At 34.0% G+C, this 14997-nt stretch overlaps 1 protein-coding gene across 5 annotated transcripts; it reads right to left on the bottom strand.

Moving 5' to 3' along the window:
• Window positions 1–2054: 2054 nt before the first annotated feature.
• LOC114178373 (autophagy-related protein 2) lies at window positions 2055–14538 on the bottom strand. 5 transcript variants are annotated; one of them, XM_028064231.1, is made up of 15 exons: window positions 14136–14518; window positions 12242–13323; window positions 11518–11666; window positions 11102–11274; window positions 7783–10941; window positions 7569–7681; window positions 6989–7205; window positions 6579–6692; window positions 5959–6066; window positions 5737–5869; window positions 4139–4341; window positions 3598–3794; window positions 3438–3513; window positions 3151–3251; window positions 2055–2353 (listed from the first exon to the last, which is right to left on the bottom strand). In XM_028064231.1, exons 1-13 carry the CDS (start codon window positions 14340–14342, stop codon window positions 3444–3446), a joined length of 5925 nt encoding a protein of 1974 aa, XP_027920032.1. In that variant the 5' UTR covers window positions 14343–14518; the 3' UTR covers window positions 2055–2353; window positions 3151–3251; window positions 3438–3443. The 5 variants fall into 5 exon arrangements, with proteins under 5 accessions (XP_027920032.1, XP_027920033.1, XP_027920030.1 ...); XM_028064232.1 differs by having other exon boundaries at window positions 3151–3199; XM_028064229.1 differs by lacking the exon at window positions 2055–2353 and adding an exon at window positions 2391–2793.
• Between the last annotated feature and the right edge of the window lie 459 nt (window positions 14539–14997).

Raw genomic sequence — 14997 nt, 5'->3', positions numbered from 1 at the left:
TGATATAATGAGAAAAGAAAATAAATCTAACTCTGTGTTTGGTGGAAATGTAATAGTTTTTAGAGGTGATTTCAGGCAAATTCTACCTATTATTCCTAGAGGAAACAGATCAAATATTGTTCATGCAACAATTAATGCTTCCTATCTTTGGGACCAATGTCAGATATTAACACTGACATAGAATATGCGTTTATTGCAAAATGGGTTACAAAAATCCGATGCAAGACAAATTCAAGAATTCTCTAAGTGGATAGTGAAACTCGAAGATGGTAAATTATTTGAACCTAATGATGGTATAGCTGAAATACAAATCCCGCCAGAATTGCTAATCATAAACTTTGTTGATCCTGTTGAAGCTATAGTTGCAAGTACTTATCCAAGATTAATTGAAAACTTTAGAGATCACCATGGCCTTTTAAACTTATTAGAAGACAATTTCCTATCATGGTATCATATGCTATGACAATAAATAAATCTCAAGGTCAATCTTTAGCTTCAGTGGGACTATATTTACCAACACCAGTTTTTAGCCACGGACAACTGTATGTTGTTGGGTCTAGGATTCAAAGCAAATATGGATTAAAGATTCTTATTCATGACAACAACAAAAAGAGCTTTGGACTCTACAACTAATGTGATTTTCAAAGAAGTTCTCCAAAATTTATAGCAAGTAAGTATACACCAATAATTAAACTAATCTTGCATAGTCTAACACTAATATAACTTGATTGACAATTTATGTTCTACAGGTACAAAATTTTAAACAACTTCAACATTTACCAACATCCAATAAACATTACAAGGTGCTCTTCTATTCAACCTCAAGTTATTTTATTCACAACATTAGACTATTTATGGCGGTCTTTCAAATCCCTTGTTCATAAATCTTTGTTTGGTTTACGTATCTTATCATTTATCATGTCTTATGCCTATACGAACTCAAAGATTCCCTTATTCTAATATGTATAAAAATATTAAATAAAAATTAATATAATTACTGTCAATAAAATAATAGTAATATAATAATAATAATAAAAATTAAAATTAAAATAAAATATATTAATAAGTGAAAATTATGTTTTCTATAGCTACCAACATCTTAATATTTCTTGAAAATTTGGAAAAAGTAGATTGATCGAAGCAAGTTAAAAATATATGAAAAGAACTTTACTAAAAAAACGACGAGAAGAATGAATAAATCAAAAATCAAAACCTAAGAATCCACTATAATAGACTTGCTTCCATTTATGATGCGTTTCCAATTGCTGAAATCCGAATTTTTTTGTTTAAGTGATTCCCGAATTTTTTGATTTAAGTGATTCTTTGAGCAACATTTATTCTTGAAGTGCAAGATGGAAGGGAGATGTTTTGCTTTTTACCTTTTTGAAGGAAGATCAAAGGAGATATGTAATTGTTGAATCTATTCAATTATAATAATGAGATTTTATATTTGTTTATATATATATATATATATATATATATATATATATATATATATATATATATATTTTAAAATTACTATTTCACTTTTTATACAATTACTTTTATATACCTATACACTTAAATGTTTTATTACCATGCTTATTTTTATACACTTCCAAATTATAATTCTAAATGTAAGATAAACTAAATTTAAAATTATAACTCTAAATGTAAGATAAACTAAATTTAACAGTGTAATATAAATTTTGATATGTAAAATAATTATTTTTAAAATTACTATATCATTAGTTATTCAATTAAGGTTTTTTAAGCAATATGAAGATTATTATGTCACATATTATTATTTATTTTTTTAGTTCTTTCCAAAATCTCATTTAATAAAATATATATTATAAATAGAATTTAATATAATACAATACAAATTTTAATATAAATAATTATTTCTAAAATTACAAATACCAAATTAATATTATTAAATTATAACAAATATTTACTATTAATATCAACTAAATTACTCTTAACAAAAATATCTTAATAATTATATATAAAATATTTAAACAAAATCAATAAATAAAACATGAATAATATAAAATATTCAAAACTAGTTTATTAAAAAAGAAAAACCTGCCCTCCCTTTGTTAACCCTTAAACCTCAAGTTTCAAACATTTCAGAATCTAAATCCCCACCTGTACACCATATAGCATGGATCTGTATCCAGTTCGATTATATTAATTTCACGTTTCCCAACATGGAACAAGTTCACCAAGGCACACAGCTCTTTAGCGCAGACCTTTCTAGCAAAACCATGATTTTTGTTGTAAAGAATTTGAAACCAAAGATCAAACTAGGCCTTCTTCTACCATCGTCAAGAGCCAACAAGATATAATAGAAATCTGACACTTGTAGTACCTATTCAGAATAAAATATTCACGGTAAACAACATCAATTAATTTACACTAACCAGCAATTATAATAAATAAACATTTCTCTACTGTATTACATGGGAAAAACATTGCCACAAGCATTGGCAACACAAAATTGCCACATTATTGAGAGACTGCATTATCAACAGCTCCGGTACTAACCGCAGTAAGATAAGGGACTGGACAAAGCTGGGTTTCAAACACGATACACTATTTACAACGAATAAAGGCATTATACATAAATATCAATTTTTGCAAAGAATGATATTATGTACATCTAACTACATCAATTGGGTCATTGTACCTATAATGACAACCGTTTGAATAAGAATAAGATAAACAAGCACCATCCATATTTACAGCATATACAGTTACTCAGAATCTCTGATAGAAAAGAATCATCTGACTGGTTCCGTAACTCTACATCTGCAGCCAATGCACATATTTAGAACTGGAAAATGAAACGCGAGAAAGACTATACGCATAAATAAGTGCTCAATTTACAGCATATAAGACAGAGAAATCAGATTCACAGATGATTTTATTAAACAAAGTGCTATTTCAAAAAACAACGTTCAGGAATCAATGCTTATTATCAAAAGGTATCTCTTTTACTGAAGTCCATACACAGTGAGAATAGTATGAAGAAGTGTTAGTTTCATAGCACCCATCTAGAGATAATATTCAAAATTAACAAGCCACCAACAATTCCTTTTTAAGCCATACTTCAATTGATAGAGTACATTTTTCTTATCTTTTACCAGGAACGGAAGCTCAACTCACCTGATATACGAGAGACTACCCAGCAAATTAAAGAAAAGCACTTCTGAATCTGCTTGGTAAGGGAAGCAACAGTATCAATTAATCAATCCTCACGTAATAATCTGCAGAGTTAAATATATATATATATATATATATATATATATATATATATATATATATATATATATATATATATATATATATATATATATATATATATATATATATATATATACATACATATATATTAAACGTTAAAATTGTAATGTCAATTTAGTACGAAGACAAAGTAATGTCAGTAATGGCACCATTAATCAGTCTTCTTCCCAGGGTTGTGCTGGACAATATTTCTCCATGGACTCCTTTTTACGTTCTGGATCTAGACTGTAAAGGGGGAAGGGAAAGGTTATATTCAATTTTGGAAAAGTCAAGGAGTGACATTAAAGTCAAGTCAGCTTTATCACAGACCTATTTCTGAATCCAAGAAGAGCACAGTGTACAGCACTTGCACAAGCTGACGCGGGGGCTATGGCAGCAGCAGGAACAGCTCGGACAGCAGCAGCCAAAGCAGGTCCAGCACCTGAACCTCGCTGAAACTTTTTTAAGGGACTCTGAACTAACACAGCAGCAGATTTTCCCAAACCATCACTAAGACTCTCGTAAGCCTATAAAATCAAGAAAAATAACCTTAATGTAGCCAAGGAAAAAATGAACGCAATGAACTTTTGTGATTTGTACAAGCATCCATGATCCCCAAGGGAATGAGTAAATAAATCTAAACATAGATTATGTGATGCAAGCAATTAATCCAAATGGTTTCAATAAGTCTAATGATATTTAAGAAAATAAATTGAGTACTAATTTTGCTACAGGCAATTCCAGATCAGATTACTGATATTGTGTTTACAAAAGACGCATTCTATTCTCTGTCCTTTTACTTAAGACGTGTTGAAGAAGTCAAACATAGACCAAGACCAACATTTCATTCTCAATAATTTTGACATTTCACCTGTTGAATTCCTTCTTGGGCATCTTTAGGTTGATTGGATCGAACATCTGTTTTTGGTTTGTCTTTTACAGGCAGTGGAACTGGAGAAGGTATGCTTGAAAGAATATATTCTGCTTGGAGTAGAATGTCATGGGCTCCCGCAGCTAGATGAACTCCAAGTCCAACAGCTTCAAGGGAAATGCTTCGAAGAAATGCAATTGTACCTACAAAGATTTTTTAATATTACAATGAAAACTGAACCAGAGTAGAGCAACGTAGCATTAGAATTTAGTGCTCCAGAAAACTAAAAAAAAAATCTATAATCATTCAAATGGATTTAGAAAACTGAATTCACTAACGGAAGCTTCATAAGTGTCAACTGCCAACATATGGAACACCAAAACTGATGGTATAAGTTGTTGCAACTGGACACTATTTACTAGTGAAAGATTATGTACAAATACAGGGCCTAACATGCCCTGCAACACCAAAGAAAACTTTTACAAACAAACAAACAAACAAGAGTAAATTATGCGAAATATTATTTAAGAATAAATGGGGTTCTTAGCAACAATATTTATAGTTTGGCAACGACCAATCAACTAGTTAATAAGTAATTGATGTATGGTTAATGAGAAACCACTTGTTATCTTATGAATCAAAATAATTAAACTTTAAACTTCTTAAAATGTAAATAAAAAACTTTTTAGATAACCTATGCAATCAGGAAATCCTACTGCAATTAAAAAATGTGCAAAACATTTATAATGAAACTCAAATTAATAAACATGTAAATTAGCCTTAGTCAAACAACAAACTCCAAAACTAATTAAAAAATCATGTTCAACCAATCCCTAATTCTGATGCGGGGGATTGGCATCAATATTCAAAAACTAACTAAAACCAGGATAAGGACCTCCATTCAACTATAACATTCAATCCATGTCAGATTCAGTGAAACCGAAGTCTGTTGTACACATATGAAGAAAACAGTTTTATCAAGGATCTCAAATTAGGATATTGCGAATCAGCCTTAAGTGTAAATAGAATCCAATTGCAATGTATAGGTCTTGAGTCACGCATTGAATGTATGGAAAATAGGTTTCACAAGACCTCAAGCTCTACAACTACAATGGTTAGCTTTTATAGTATGGTTATCCCAAGGTTATTATCAGTTTGTACCAGAGTTCTCCACCATCTCTCTCAATTGCAATTGAGTAGCACAGGAGTTAACACCAGTATTGCAGGGTTCACTTGGGATTATAGTCAAATGGCGGGTATACAACCACACCTTTGGGCAGGAAATGTGATCCTATGTTAAGATCTAATTGCAAGATATAAAATTGGAGTCCAAGAGTAGAAGTAAGGGCAAGGGTGATGTTTATAGAACTGTGGCTCTCCAACTACAACAGCTAGCTTTTGTGGTGTGATTCTTCTATGGTTAGTATCATGTTCAATATCCAAATAAATACTTTGCAGAAATGTTAGTACTACCTACAGATCACTAATAAATATTTTGACAAATCATACCGCTGTAGCTGCTTATTTTTTTATTATCTTCTGCAAAATTCTAAATTATACAGATAAAACTAGCAGAAAAATGTCTACCAACAACCTACCTCTCTGCACACCCTTGAGCACTCTCCGCTCCTTCTTGTAGCTCTCTACTGGTGATGAAACCAGTTTAGCAGCACCAGCCCCAACTGCAATCAATGACCGTACAGTAGGAAGCCCCCGGAGTATTTTATGAATCTACATATTGAACAATGTAAATACTATAAATGAAGAGAGCTAAAAGGTAAACCTGACATTTCCAAGGAATATAATCCAAGTTAGCTTACCTGATTTTGAGATATATCTTCCAACCAATCCCCTACAGTAGTTTCACAAACACTGGCCCAACCGTAGACACCAGATGCATGAACATGTTTCAGGTTTAGCTCAACCCCCTGGGATAACATACAAAAATCTTTATATTTACTTTTTGCAACAAATAGTTTCTTTTTTCCATTAGTTATTGAAGATTAAAAGGGTCAACAATGCTTTTTATTCAATTTTCAGGGTGCAAAACCAGGAGTGTCATTGCAGCACCAAATAATATTCCTATATGAGTCGACAAAAGCGTCAAACTCAGTTTAAAAGATAATGGTCTTTAATTTGAAGAATATCTTGAAACAGAGTTGTCATGTACATTCTTTGTGGAATATTATGAGAAATATTATTTAAGAATAAAAGGGGTTCTTAGGAACAATATTTATAGTTTGGCAACAACCACTAGAATAGCAAGCATCGATGCTATACTGTTTAACAATGAGCCCATCAGGTGATAATATAGGTAACTATAAAACTAAATATGGAAACGAAAGAGGACAACCTGGGGTATAAAGCTGGGCTGGACTTTTTATCTAAATTTAATCAACAATAAGAAAGAAACAGAATTAAAAAATTGAAGAAATTTTACCTTCCAAGGTACAAGATTTACAAGCTCTACATACTTTCCATGCCTTAAGGCTGCTAGATCTACATGATTCGGACTGTAATCCACCCGAACAAGAATAGGCCATATATCTAGCTTCTGAAACCAAAAAGTATATATGAATACTGTAATATTACCAGGTAGAAGAAAAGCTTATCAATTAATGTCTTAAATATGCTTTAAGACAGGGATTAGACCACAACAAGTGTTTCTTCAACTTGACGGGAGCAAATGTGCAATTCCATGCAACACACTTTCACCAAAGTGAGGAAAACGTATTGATTGGTATAGTAATTGGGATTTCCATATTTCTTAAACACTTTATGTTGCCCTACAGAACTATGTACAGTCCAAAAATATGGCAAAACAAGAAATTATTATAGAATACAACTTGCCTGGAAGTAGGGAAGCAGCGCCTCTGGTGCAACTGAATGAAATACATGATCTTTATCTTTCTCAGTCTTCTCAGGCAATGGTTTTGAACCCTCCAAATCTTGAGAACTATTAGGAAACTGATCCTTCAATGTGTTTTTTCTCCCAAAGAAGTCAACAAAAAAATCAAGCTGGCACTGATGGAGATGTAACAGCAGAGGTAAAATAGTAACATTTAACCTGAAAAGGAGAAAGAAAAGCATGTAATATAAGACATACTTCATGAGTAATATTTCCTATATATTATTTTAAAAGTTCTAGGAATGCCGTAATTAAGTGGACTTTAATTGTGAAAAAAGACCAGGATATTTAATATCCCTGTGTATATTTATTAACATAAATACATAGCCATGAAAATTGTGAAAAACACGATGTAACTGCCATGCCATTAAAGCTATGAGGAAACTAGAAGTCGAGACTTTTCCTGATAGTTGAAGAAAGTTTAAACAATTCCTAAACCAATCAGCCTATTTCACTCAACAATTGGTAAGGTTTACAAAGGTGATATCATCTTCAAAAAAAACACTCAGAATGGCACTTTACCTGTACTCCTCGAGGGGAGTAAGAGGATCTGGTCTAACTGCATCCAAGTCCAATTTAAATGCTTTCGAAAATGATTCCCTAGGATGACCTTTTGAGTGATAATATCCTAATACCTTTCAATTTAAAAATAGAAATATTAAAACCTATAACTGTAAGTTTAAAGATGTTTGAAGTAAAATCATGTAATTTAAAGCAACCAAAGTTTCAAAGTTACCAGTTTCCAAGGTGCATCATGGCTTCTGTCATACAGATAAAAATCTTTAACAGACACAGACATCTTAGATACATGTAGTCCACCAACTGGATATATGTCATACTGAAATTTCATCCCAGACAATGCAAGTTCCAAGCAAATAGATGTGTCTCTCCCAGAATGCTGCCCACTTTTCTCAAAATCAATCCAGTCAGAACCACCATACATTCTCCATCTTATATCAATTTTCTTAAGAATTACACGTCCACAAATCTCACCATGTGATGAATTGTCATCAGATGAAAGCATGCCTCGATGATCTACAGCCTTTTTCATTCCAGGTTTGCTTTCCTCTGCAATGTGGTTTTCTAATACTTTCAGAGAGGTGCCTCCATACCATCTACCACTTCCTCTTTCAATCTCTTTATGTTCCACATTCCTGTGTCTAGAAAGCTCATTACAATGAATACCTAAAGATAGCTCTGACAGAGGGCGTAAGTCAGACAAACAATAGCTTTCTATAATCTCTGGAAAACAACCCTCTTGCAGAAATGAAGTATCACTACCTTCTGGTCCAGGAACACTCACTGGCTCAGTCAAAGTCAACTCATGAGAGAGAATTTCGGGCTTATGCAAATTCATCTGACCAACCTCAATTAAGCTTCCGTCAATTGGAATCCCTGATTCAAAAGGATAAGATTGTGTATTATTGTTGTTTACTTTAAATGCATCTTCACATATTTCATCCATCCAGCCAGCTATGCTAGATCCATCCGTTGAAAATGTATGAGGGGAGCATTGTTCAGAAATTGCAGACATCGAGTCAACTCTGAGATTCTTATTTTCAACATTAAAGTCGTTCCTTTGCTGTGCCTTTTGAACATTATGCCACCTATTCTGCAAATGCACGATAGATTCCTCCACATCAGGAGCAAATAGTTGCTGAAGTTGGGCAGCCAAACGAATCAGACCAGCAGTTGTGTCATAGCAAGTTTCCAAATTAATGTGAGATTTAGATAATTCCAGTTCCCAGAGAAGACTGCTTGTACAGTTTGTTTTCAAAATCGCCTCCATAAAAGCCTCATGAGCAACTTTAACATAACCAGTTTTTTGAAGATGTTCAACACTATAAATTTCAGACTGAGAATTCAGTTCGGAAATTAAATGAAGTAGAAGCCCCAAGTCATGCACTCGGATATGGAAAACACTTTCAACTGTGTCCGCTGAAGATGAATTTGAAAGAGTTAAGCTGGATGCAGCCAACAAACAAGAAACACATTGTTCACTCATATCTTCTTTGATAAATGAACAGCTAGACTCTGACTTCAGTTCACTCTGAACTGCAGGATTCTTCATATAAGGCTCATAGCTCAAAGCAATATCAATCAAGCACAGAACAAAATAAGTTGAGTAAGAGATATTATGTTCCTTCTTTGAAACACTAGTATCTCCTACACCTTCGGTATTAGAAGCAGGCAAACAGAAAAAGGATAAAATTGCATTAAACCAATCCAAACGACCACCTGCAGCAATAACCGTACCACAGCTGACTGTAATGGATGTTACAGCGTTAGAAATCTCAGGGTCAGAGAGACAAATGACTTCAGAACCAGCACATTTGGAAGATAATGTATTTGAACCTCCTCCATCACCTCTTTTCACAGAGGAGTTACTACAAGAAATCAGAAGAAACTCATGATCAGGAAGTCCAGTGACAAACCCCCCCAACTTGCCTTCACCATGAGCTAACCGGAAGAAACTTGCAGCCTTAATGCCGCCAGTATTGGTGACCAATAGCACCTCAAACTTTTGAACCTTCAGCCTGAACTGATACCAAATTCCAGGAAGTTCACTCTTGATTGAACTTTTGGTACTATCAGATGTATCCCTATTAATAAGAATTTCAAGAGAATCACATTCCAAAAATACTGATGATTGTGACACAGAAGATTCCTTTTCAACATTGGCTTCCTTAGAAGCCACACATGTCAATGCATTTAGTGTCTGATGTAGAAGATGATGTATGCCTTTATATTGAGAATAATTCATATTAATCACAAGTTGAGATAGATGGACATGTATGAGAAAGGATGAGCTTAAAATCATCTCTTGTTGGGTTTGAGATTTCCAATCTTCTAGATCTTTCACTGTTGATACAGACACAAACTCGTGCCCCCTTCTTCCAATGTCCTCTTTGCCCCTAGTTTGCTCTGAATTAGCAAATAATCTGGCTTTCTTAGCAATCCAAGGACCAGTAACTTTACCCCCTTGCCAAACAACACGAAAAACAGAGAAACATCCTCTTCTATGAAAAATAGAAAAGAAGCAGCTAGCAGAAAATTTCTCTTTCTGCACATCGTAGGAGATGATTCCACCATTCTCATTACTTGATGTGATCAAGTAGATGTCAAGATCAGAGAAACTCAACTGAAGAGATTGAGCAGATACTGAAGGAAATCGTTTCTTCGAACTTGCATTTGAGCTTTGACTATAATCTGGAGTGCATCCATTGTTCAAAGATGATGATGAAGTAAAATCAAGAGCAATGAACTGTTCCCAGGTAAATGAATTGCTATGATCCCCATCCCTTTCGAAAGGAAAACACAATATCACTCTTGCATTAGATATTGATATATCACCATACAAGCATTGTGTTGGGGAGAAAGATGTCACACAGGGACCAGAACCTTCCTTCATATTACTCTGAGATGGTCCAGACTTGTTATCTAAAGCTTCAAATAGAATTTCCTTTTCTTTGTTATGCATCCCAAGTGATTTCTCAACTTCCTTTAGCAGATTCATGAGCATATTAATTACTGAAAAGATTACCCACAAACTAAATGGGGGCAAGCTCAGTGAGAATGATGTGTTTCCAATCAGACAACCATCAGATGAACTTGATTGCACTGAGAATTTGCAATTCATGACACCAGAAGTTCTAAACAGTGTAACTTTCAATAAACAATCATCCTTTCCAAATGGAAAATCTGTCGCAACAGACCCAATTAATGAATGTGAATCTACATTGTAACAGGTAGAAGAAGGGAGAGCATCAAGGACCTTAGCTTGTAGGTGTTGAACCGAAGCAGTTCGATTTTTAGCATCAATTCCAATGTTCAAAAAATTAGCAACTTCTACATGCTTCACCTTTGCATCTAGAGTCATGCCTTGAGGGCATACCTATCGGGATTACAATGCATTTTAAGTTAGAGGAGGAACTTATTCAAAAACAAGTATCAGACTAGATACAGGTAAATCGGTCTCTCAAAGCAAAAGCACGAAGCCATGGGTAAAGATTTTGCAAAGGGGTTTGGGGAGAAAGCATAGAAGCAAAATTTACCTGCAAAGCAAAATCGATGTCATTGCACTCTGCACCAAGATAGTCAATTTGTAACCCAACCTTGTGACCAATTTCGGTATCACAAAATTTCTTCTGTTCATCAACACTGCAAGACAAAACAACAGATACTCCAGCAAAAGTTGCCCTGAAATTGGTTTCCATATGTTGCTGTTCTGTTTATTAATATCATAAAAAACATTAGTGATAACAAACTATCAAAAGGAAACAGCATATATTTTGTGTGCCTATTTGTTCAGCACAAACATTATAAATAGTAGTTTAGCTCCCGTATGTTTACTTGTATACAGACATGAAAAAATGCAATATGCAGGAGTGAACTGCATATAAAATGTTTAAACCAAACACATTGAAGATATAAAGTTTCCATAACAAATAATAGGTTGAAATTTAAGTACCAGATGGAATATGCAAAGATCCAGAAGCAAGGCTGGATGCAGCAGTAATAGCACTAAAAACTGAATATGTCCAATTCCACATTCCACTGTTTCCTAAAGCTGATTGAGAATTTCTCATTCCATCAAAACATTCAAAAAACTGGTCCACACTGCAGAATTCCCATAACAAAATTATCAACAGATTAAGAGTCAATAAAGGTAGGGAAGACCTATAAGCTGCTAAAAATACTCAGTTGATTTAGCTATCATGTACATAATAGTTTCCTAAGGAAGTGATATTTCTTTACGTTGTTAACATTAGGTAAAATTGCACAAAGTATACAAGTTATAAGGTTTAGTAACCAAAAAGTTTAATCGATAACACAATGAACACAAATTATACTTTCATTTTAAAGTTTTTAGACTCATCTGTAACACATACATCCAATAGAGATGTTTGAATGAATTTCAAAATTTTCTACCGGAGAGCTTAGTTTTCTCTTTGAGAGAGGAGGATCAATTGATGACAAATATTTAATCAAAAAGTAGCATAAGAAATTTTTCTATTCAACAACATGGAGCAAAAGGAAAAATGTGAGATTGTCATGTTGTGAAGTTAATTGGTCAAACTAAATAAGATTTTCGGAATTGCCATTTGTCAAGGTATCCAGAGAGTCTAGCAATTTATTCAATTAGATAATTCTCTAATAATGATAACATTTAAAAGGGAGAAAGAAGGACCTACCTTGCCCCAAAATCAAGTTCTTGAATCCCATCCTTATTATGACATGTATGAGTAGATAATGGTACCCAATCAGATATAAGATTAGCCGCAGGAAGTAAATCTTCAGCAAGGGTTTCAGGTTGGATCAAAGAAGCGTATTCAGCTGACAAACTACCATTGGCAGTTACAATCTCACTGGGAGCGTTGTTAATAGAAACTGAAGTTAATGAAGGACGTAACAGTGTAGAATTTAACTGGGCAGATCCTCTTACATTGTGATTTGTGCAACCTTTGCCATCCTTGTTCAGATTCTTAAGAGTTTCCCATGATTGCAGTAGCCATTTAATAGAGCTAGGCTGAAATCTTAACACTATGGGATCAACGTGAGCATCAACATCCACCTTGCAAATGTCCAAGGAGCCATTCTTCCAAGGAATATTTAATTTTATACTTCCACTAAATCCACCTTTATTCCCGGTCATGACTGGACATGTGGCTATATTTGACCCCAAAACAGGTTCATCGCATCCTGCACTTGATTCATGCTGAAAGTAAATATCCTCATTATCTATTTGGAGAAGTTCAATAACTGCTCCGTGAAACTTTACAAAGTTTGTTAACTGGCTTATGCCAAGGACATCAACATTCAAATCAGCATCTTCAGACAGACTAGTTCCACATTGTATTTCAGAAATCTGAAGAACTAAGGTATGACGACAATTTGTCTTGTTTTCTACATTATCTACAAATGGATCAAATGCAACAATTACATTTGTAACTGTAACATGGAAGCTTGTGAGCAACCACTTTATCATTTTTGCAATGGTTTTCACACCTTCGTGAACATCCATTGAAGCCAACTTCTCAGCATCATCTGATATTTCGTGCTCAGTCCTCGTTGAGCTGTATCCATGTTGATGATTATCACTATTATCCATGCCATAAGTTTCATCTTCACTTGTTGACATTTTATTGAAGCATGGAGAAACTACTAATTCAAGCCCATTCACTTCAACCTCACAACCTTTACCACTCCAAGGCATTTTAATCAACAGGTAGCCAATTGAACCTTCTTTGATCATTATGGATGATGTCTTACCAAACTGTTAAAACATTTGCAGAGGAAGGCAAAAGTCAACAAAAAAATAAATAAATAAATACTCTAGATGCTTTTCAGCTGAGAACACCTCCCAATTCTATAAAAGCAATCTTAAGAGTTTACTTTGTGATAAAACTTAAACCCTACATTAAGAATTCACATTTTTCCTATAACAAAAACTATTTGACGTACTTAGGTCCCATTTGAAAGAGCTTATGATCTGGCTGTCCATAAACTGTTTTCAGCTTATTCCAATAAGCTCTCAAGGATAGTTTATGAAAACAGCCTATATCTTATATAAAACAATTATATGAGTACCTACTCAGTCAGACCTTAATTAAGTTATTTGACCAACAGGATCCATAGTCGTTGGGAGAGAGGTGATGCATATATGAGGAGTGTATCAAGTGACATCACTATATTATCACAAGAGATCAACGGAAAACCATTTTTTGAGCCTCGAGGCCTTGCCTGACCCTACCGAAACGCAACTCATGTAAAACTTTAATTTATCATCAAAAAAGGAAAAAGAACAAATTGACAGAACCAGAGTCGACCGTTAAATCTCAGCTAGCCGGCCAAAACTATAAGTTACAGAAAAGCACATGACTTTACATCCTAACCTTGACCATACATACACGACCGAATGAAAAGAATTTAATCCCCTTCCTTATATGTGTGTATTAATAAACAACTAATTCAAGTTAGGCTTCCTTCTGGGGCGTCGGCAACACACTATTTGTTACAATTTCATACCTTCTTTCAATACTACCAACCAAACCATGAAAGAAAAGGCGGCGAGAATAGCACGAATACCTTGGTGTTGACGAAATCGACATTGAGAGCGAGATCGGAGAGCTGAATGGTTCCCTCGGAGAGTTGGACGTCGAGCTGGTCGAGGTCGAGGTCGCCGAGAATGAACTGGCCAAGTTTCTTCTTGAGGAAGAACTTGCAAACCCTCTTGAGGGCCCACCGCGAGAAGGTGGCCTCGGCGGATTTTGCAAAGTTCCGCCAGGGGAACATGGCTGCGGGAAGGAGAATTGGGCGAATTAGGGTTGGGATAGAGAATCAGGAGGGAAAATCGGAGGGAGGGATGTTGGGAGGTGGCGGCGACGAACCATAAAGCTCCATAAGATTGGCACGCAACCACGAGAATGTGGGAGGAAAAGGAAGGATGGTTTTAAATTAAATCAAAAAATAAAATTCTACTTCTACTTTTTCGTCTTTTCCTCCCCTTTTCTCCTCCTCTTCCATGCAAAATTACTTTATCCCGTTCAAAATCAGTTACTTCGCATTACAAATTCTAAATTCTGTTACCAATGACAACTAACGAATCATAAATACAACTATTAATGAATTAAGAATTCGCATACTATTTTATTTTCATCTAAATTATTTACACTCATAAGAATAATATATATTTTGAGAAACTAACCATTATATCATAAATACATTTTTATTTTTAATATTGGTAATATATTATAATGATTTATTTTACATTTAAATATATCACTTTTAACTTATTTGTGTTATGTGATAGGTAGATATTATTATTAATTTATATATATATATCGTCATATTTACTCTTTTAAGTAATTTTTTTAAAATTAAAATAATTTCTTCGTCAATTTTATCTTTTAAATGATTATTTCTTACTTTGATCAATTTTAAACTTAAT

The sequence above is a fragment of the Vigna unguiculata genome, chromosome 3, assembly GCF_004118075.2.
Source record: "Vigna unguiculata cultivar IT97K-499-35 chromosome 3, ASM411807v1, whole genome shotgun sequence".
NCBI lineage: Eukaryota > Viridiplantae > Streptophyta > Magnoliopsida > Fabales > Fabaceae > Vigna > Vigna unguiculata.
Note: the sequence above shows the minus strand (reverse complement) of the source record. Positions and strands in the feature narration are given on the sequence as shown.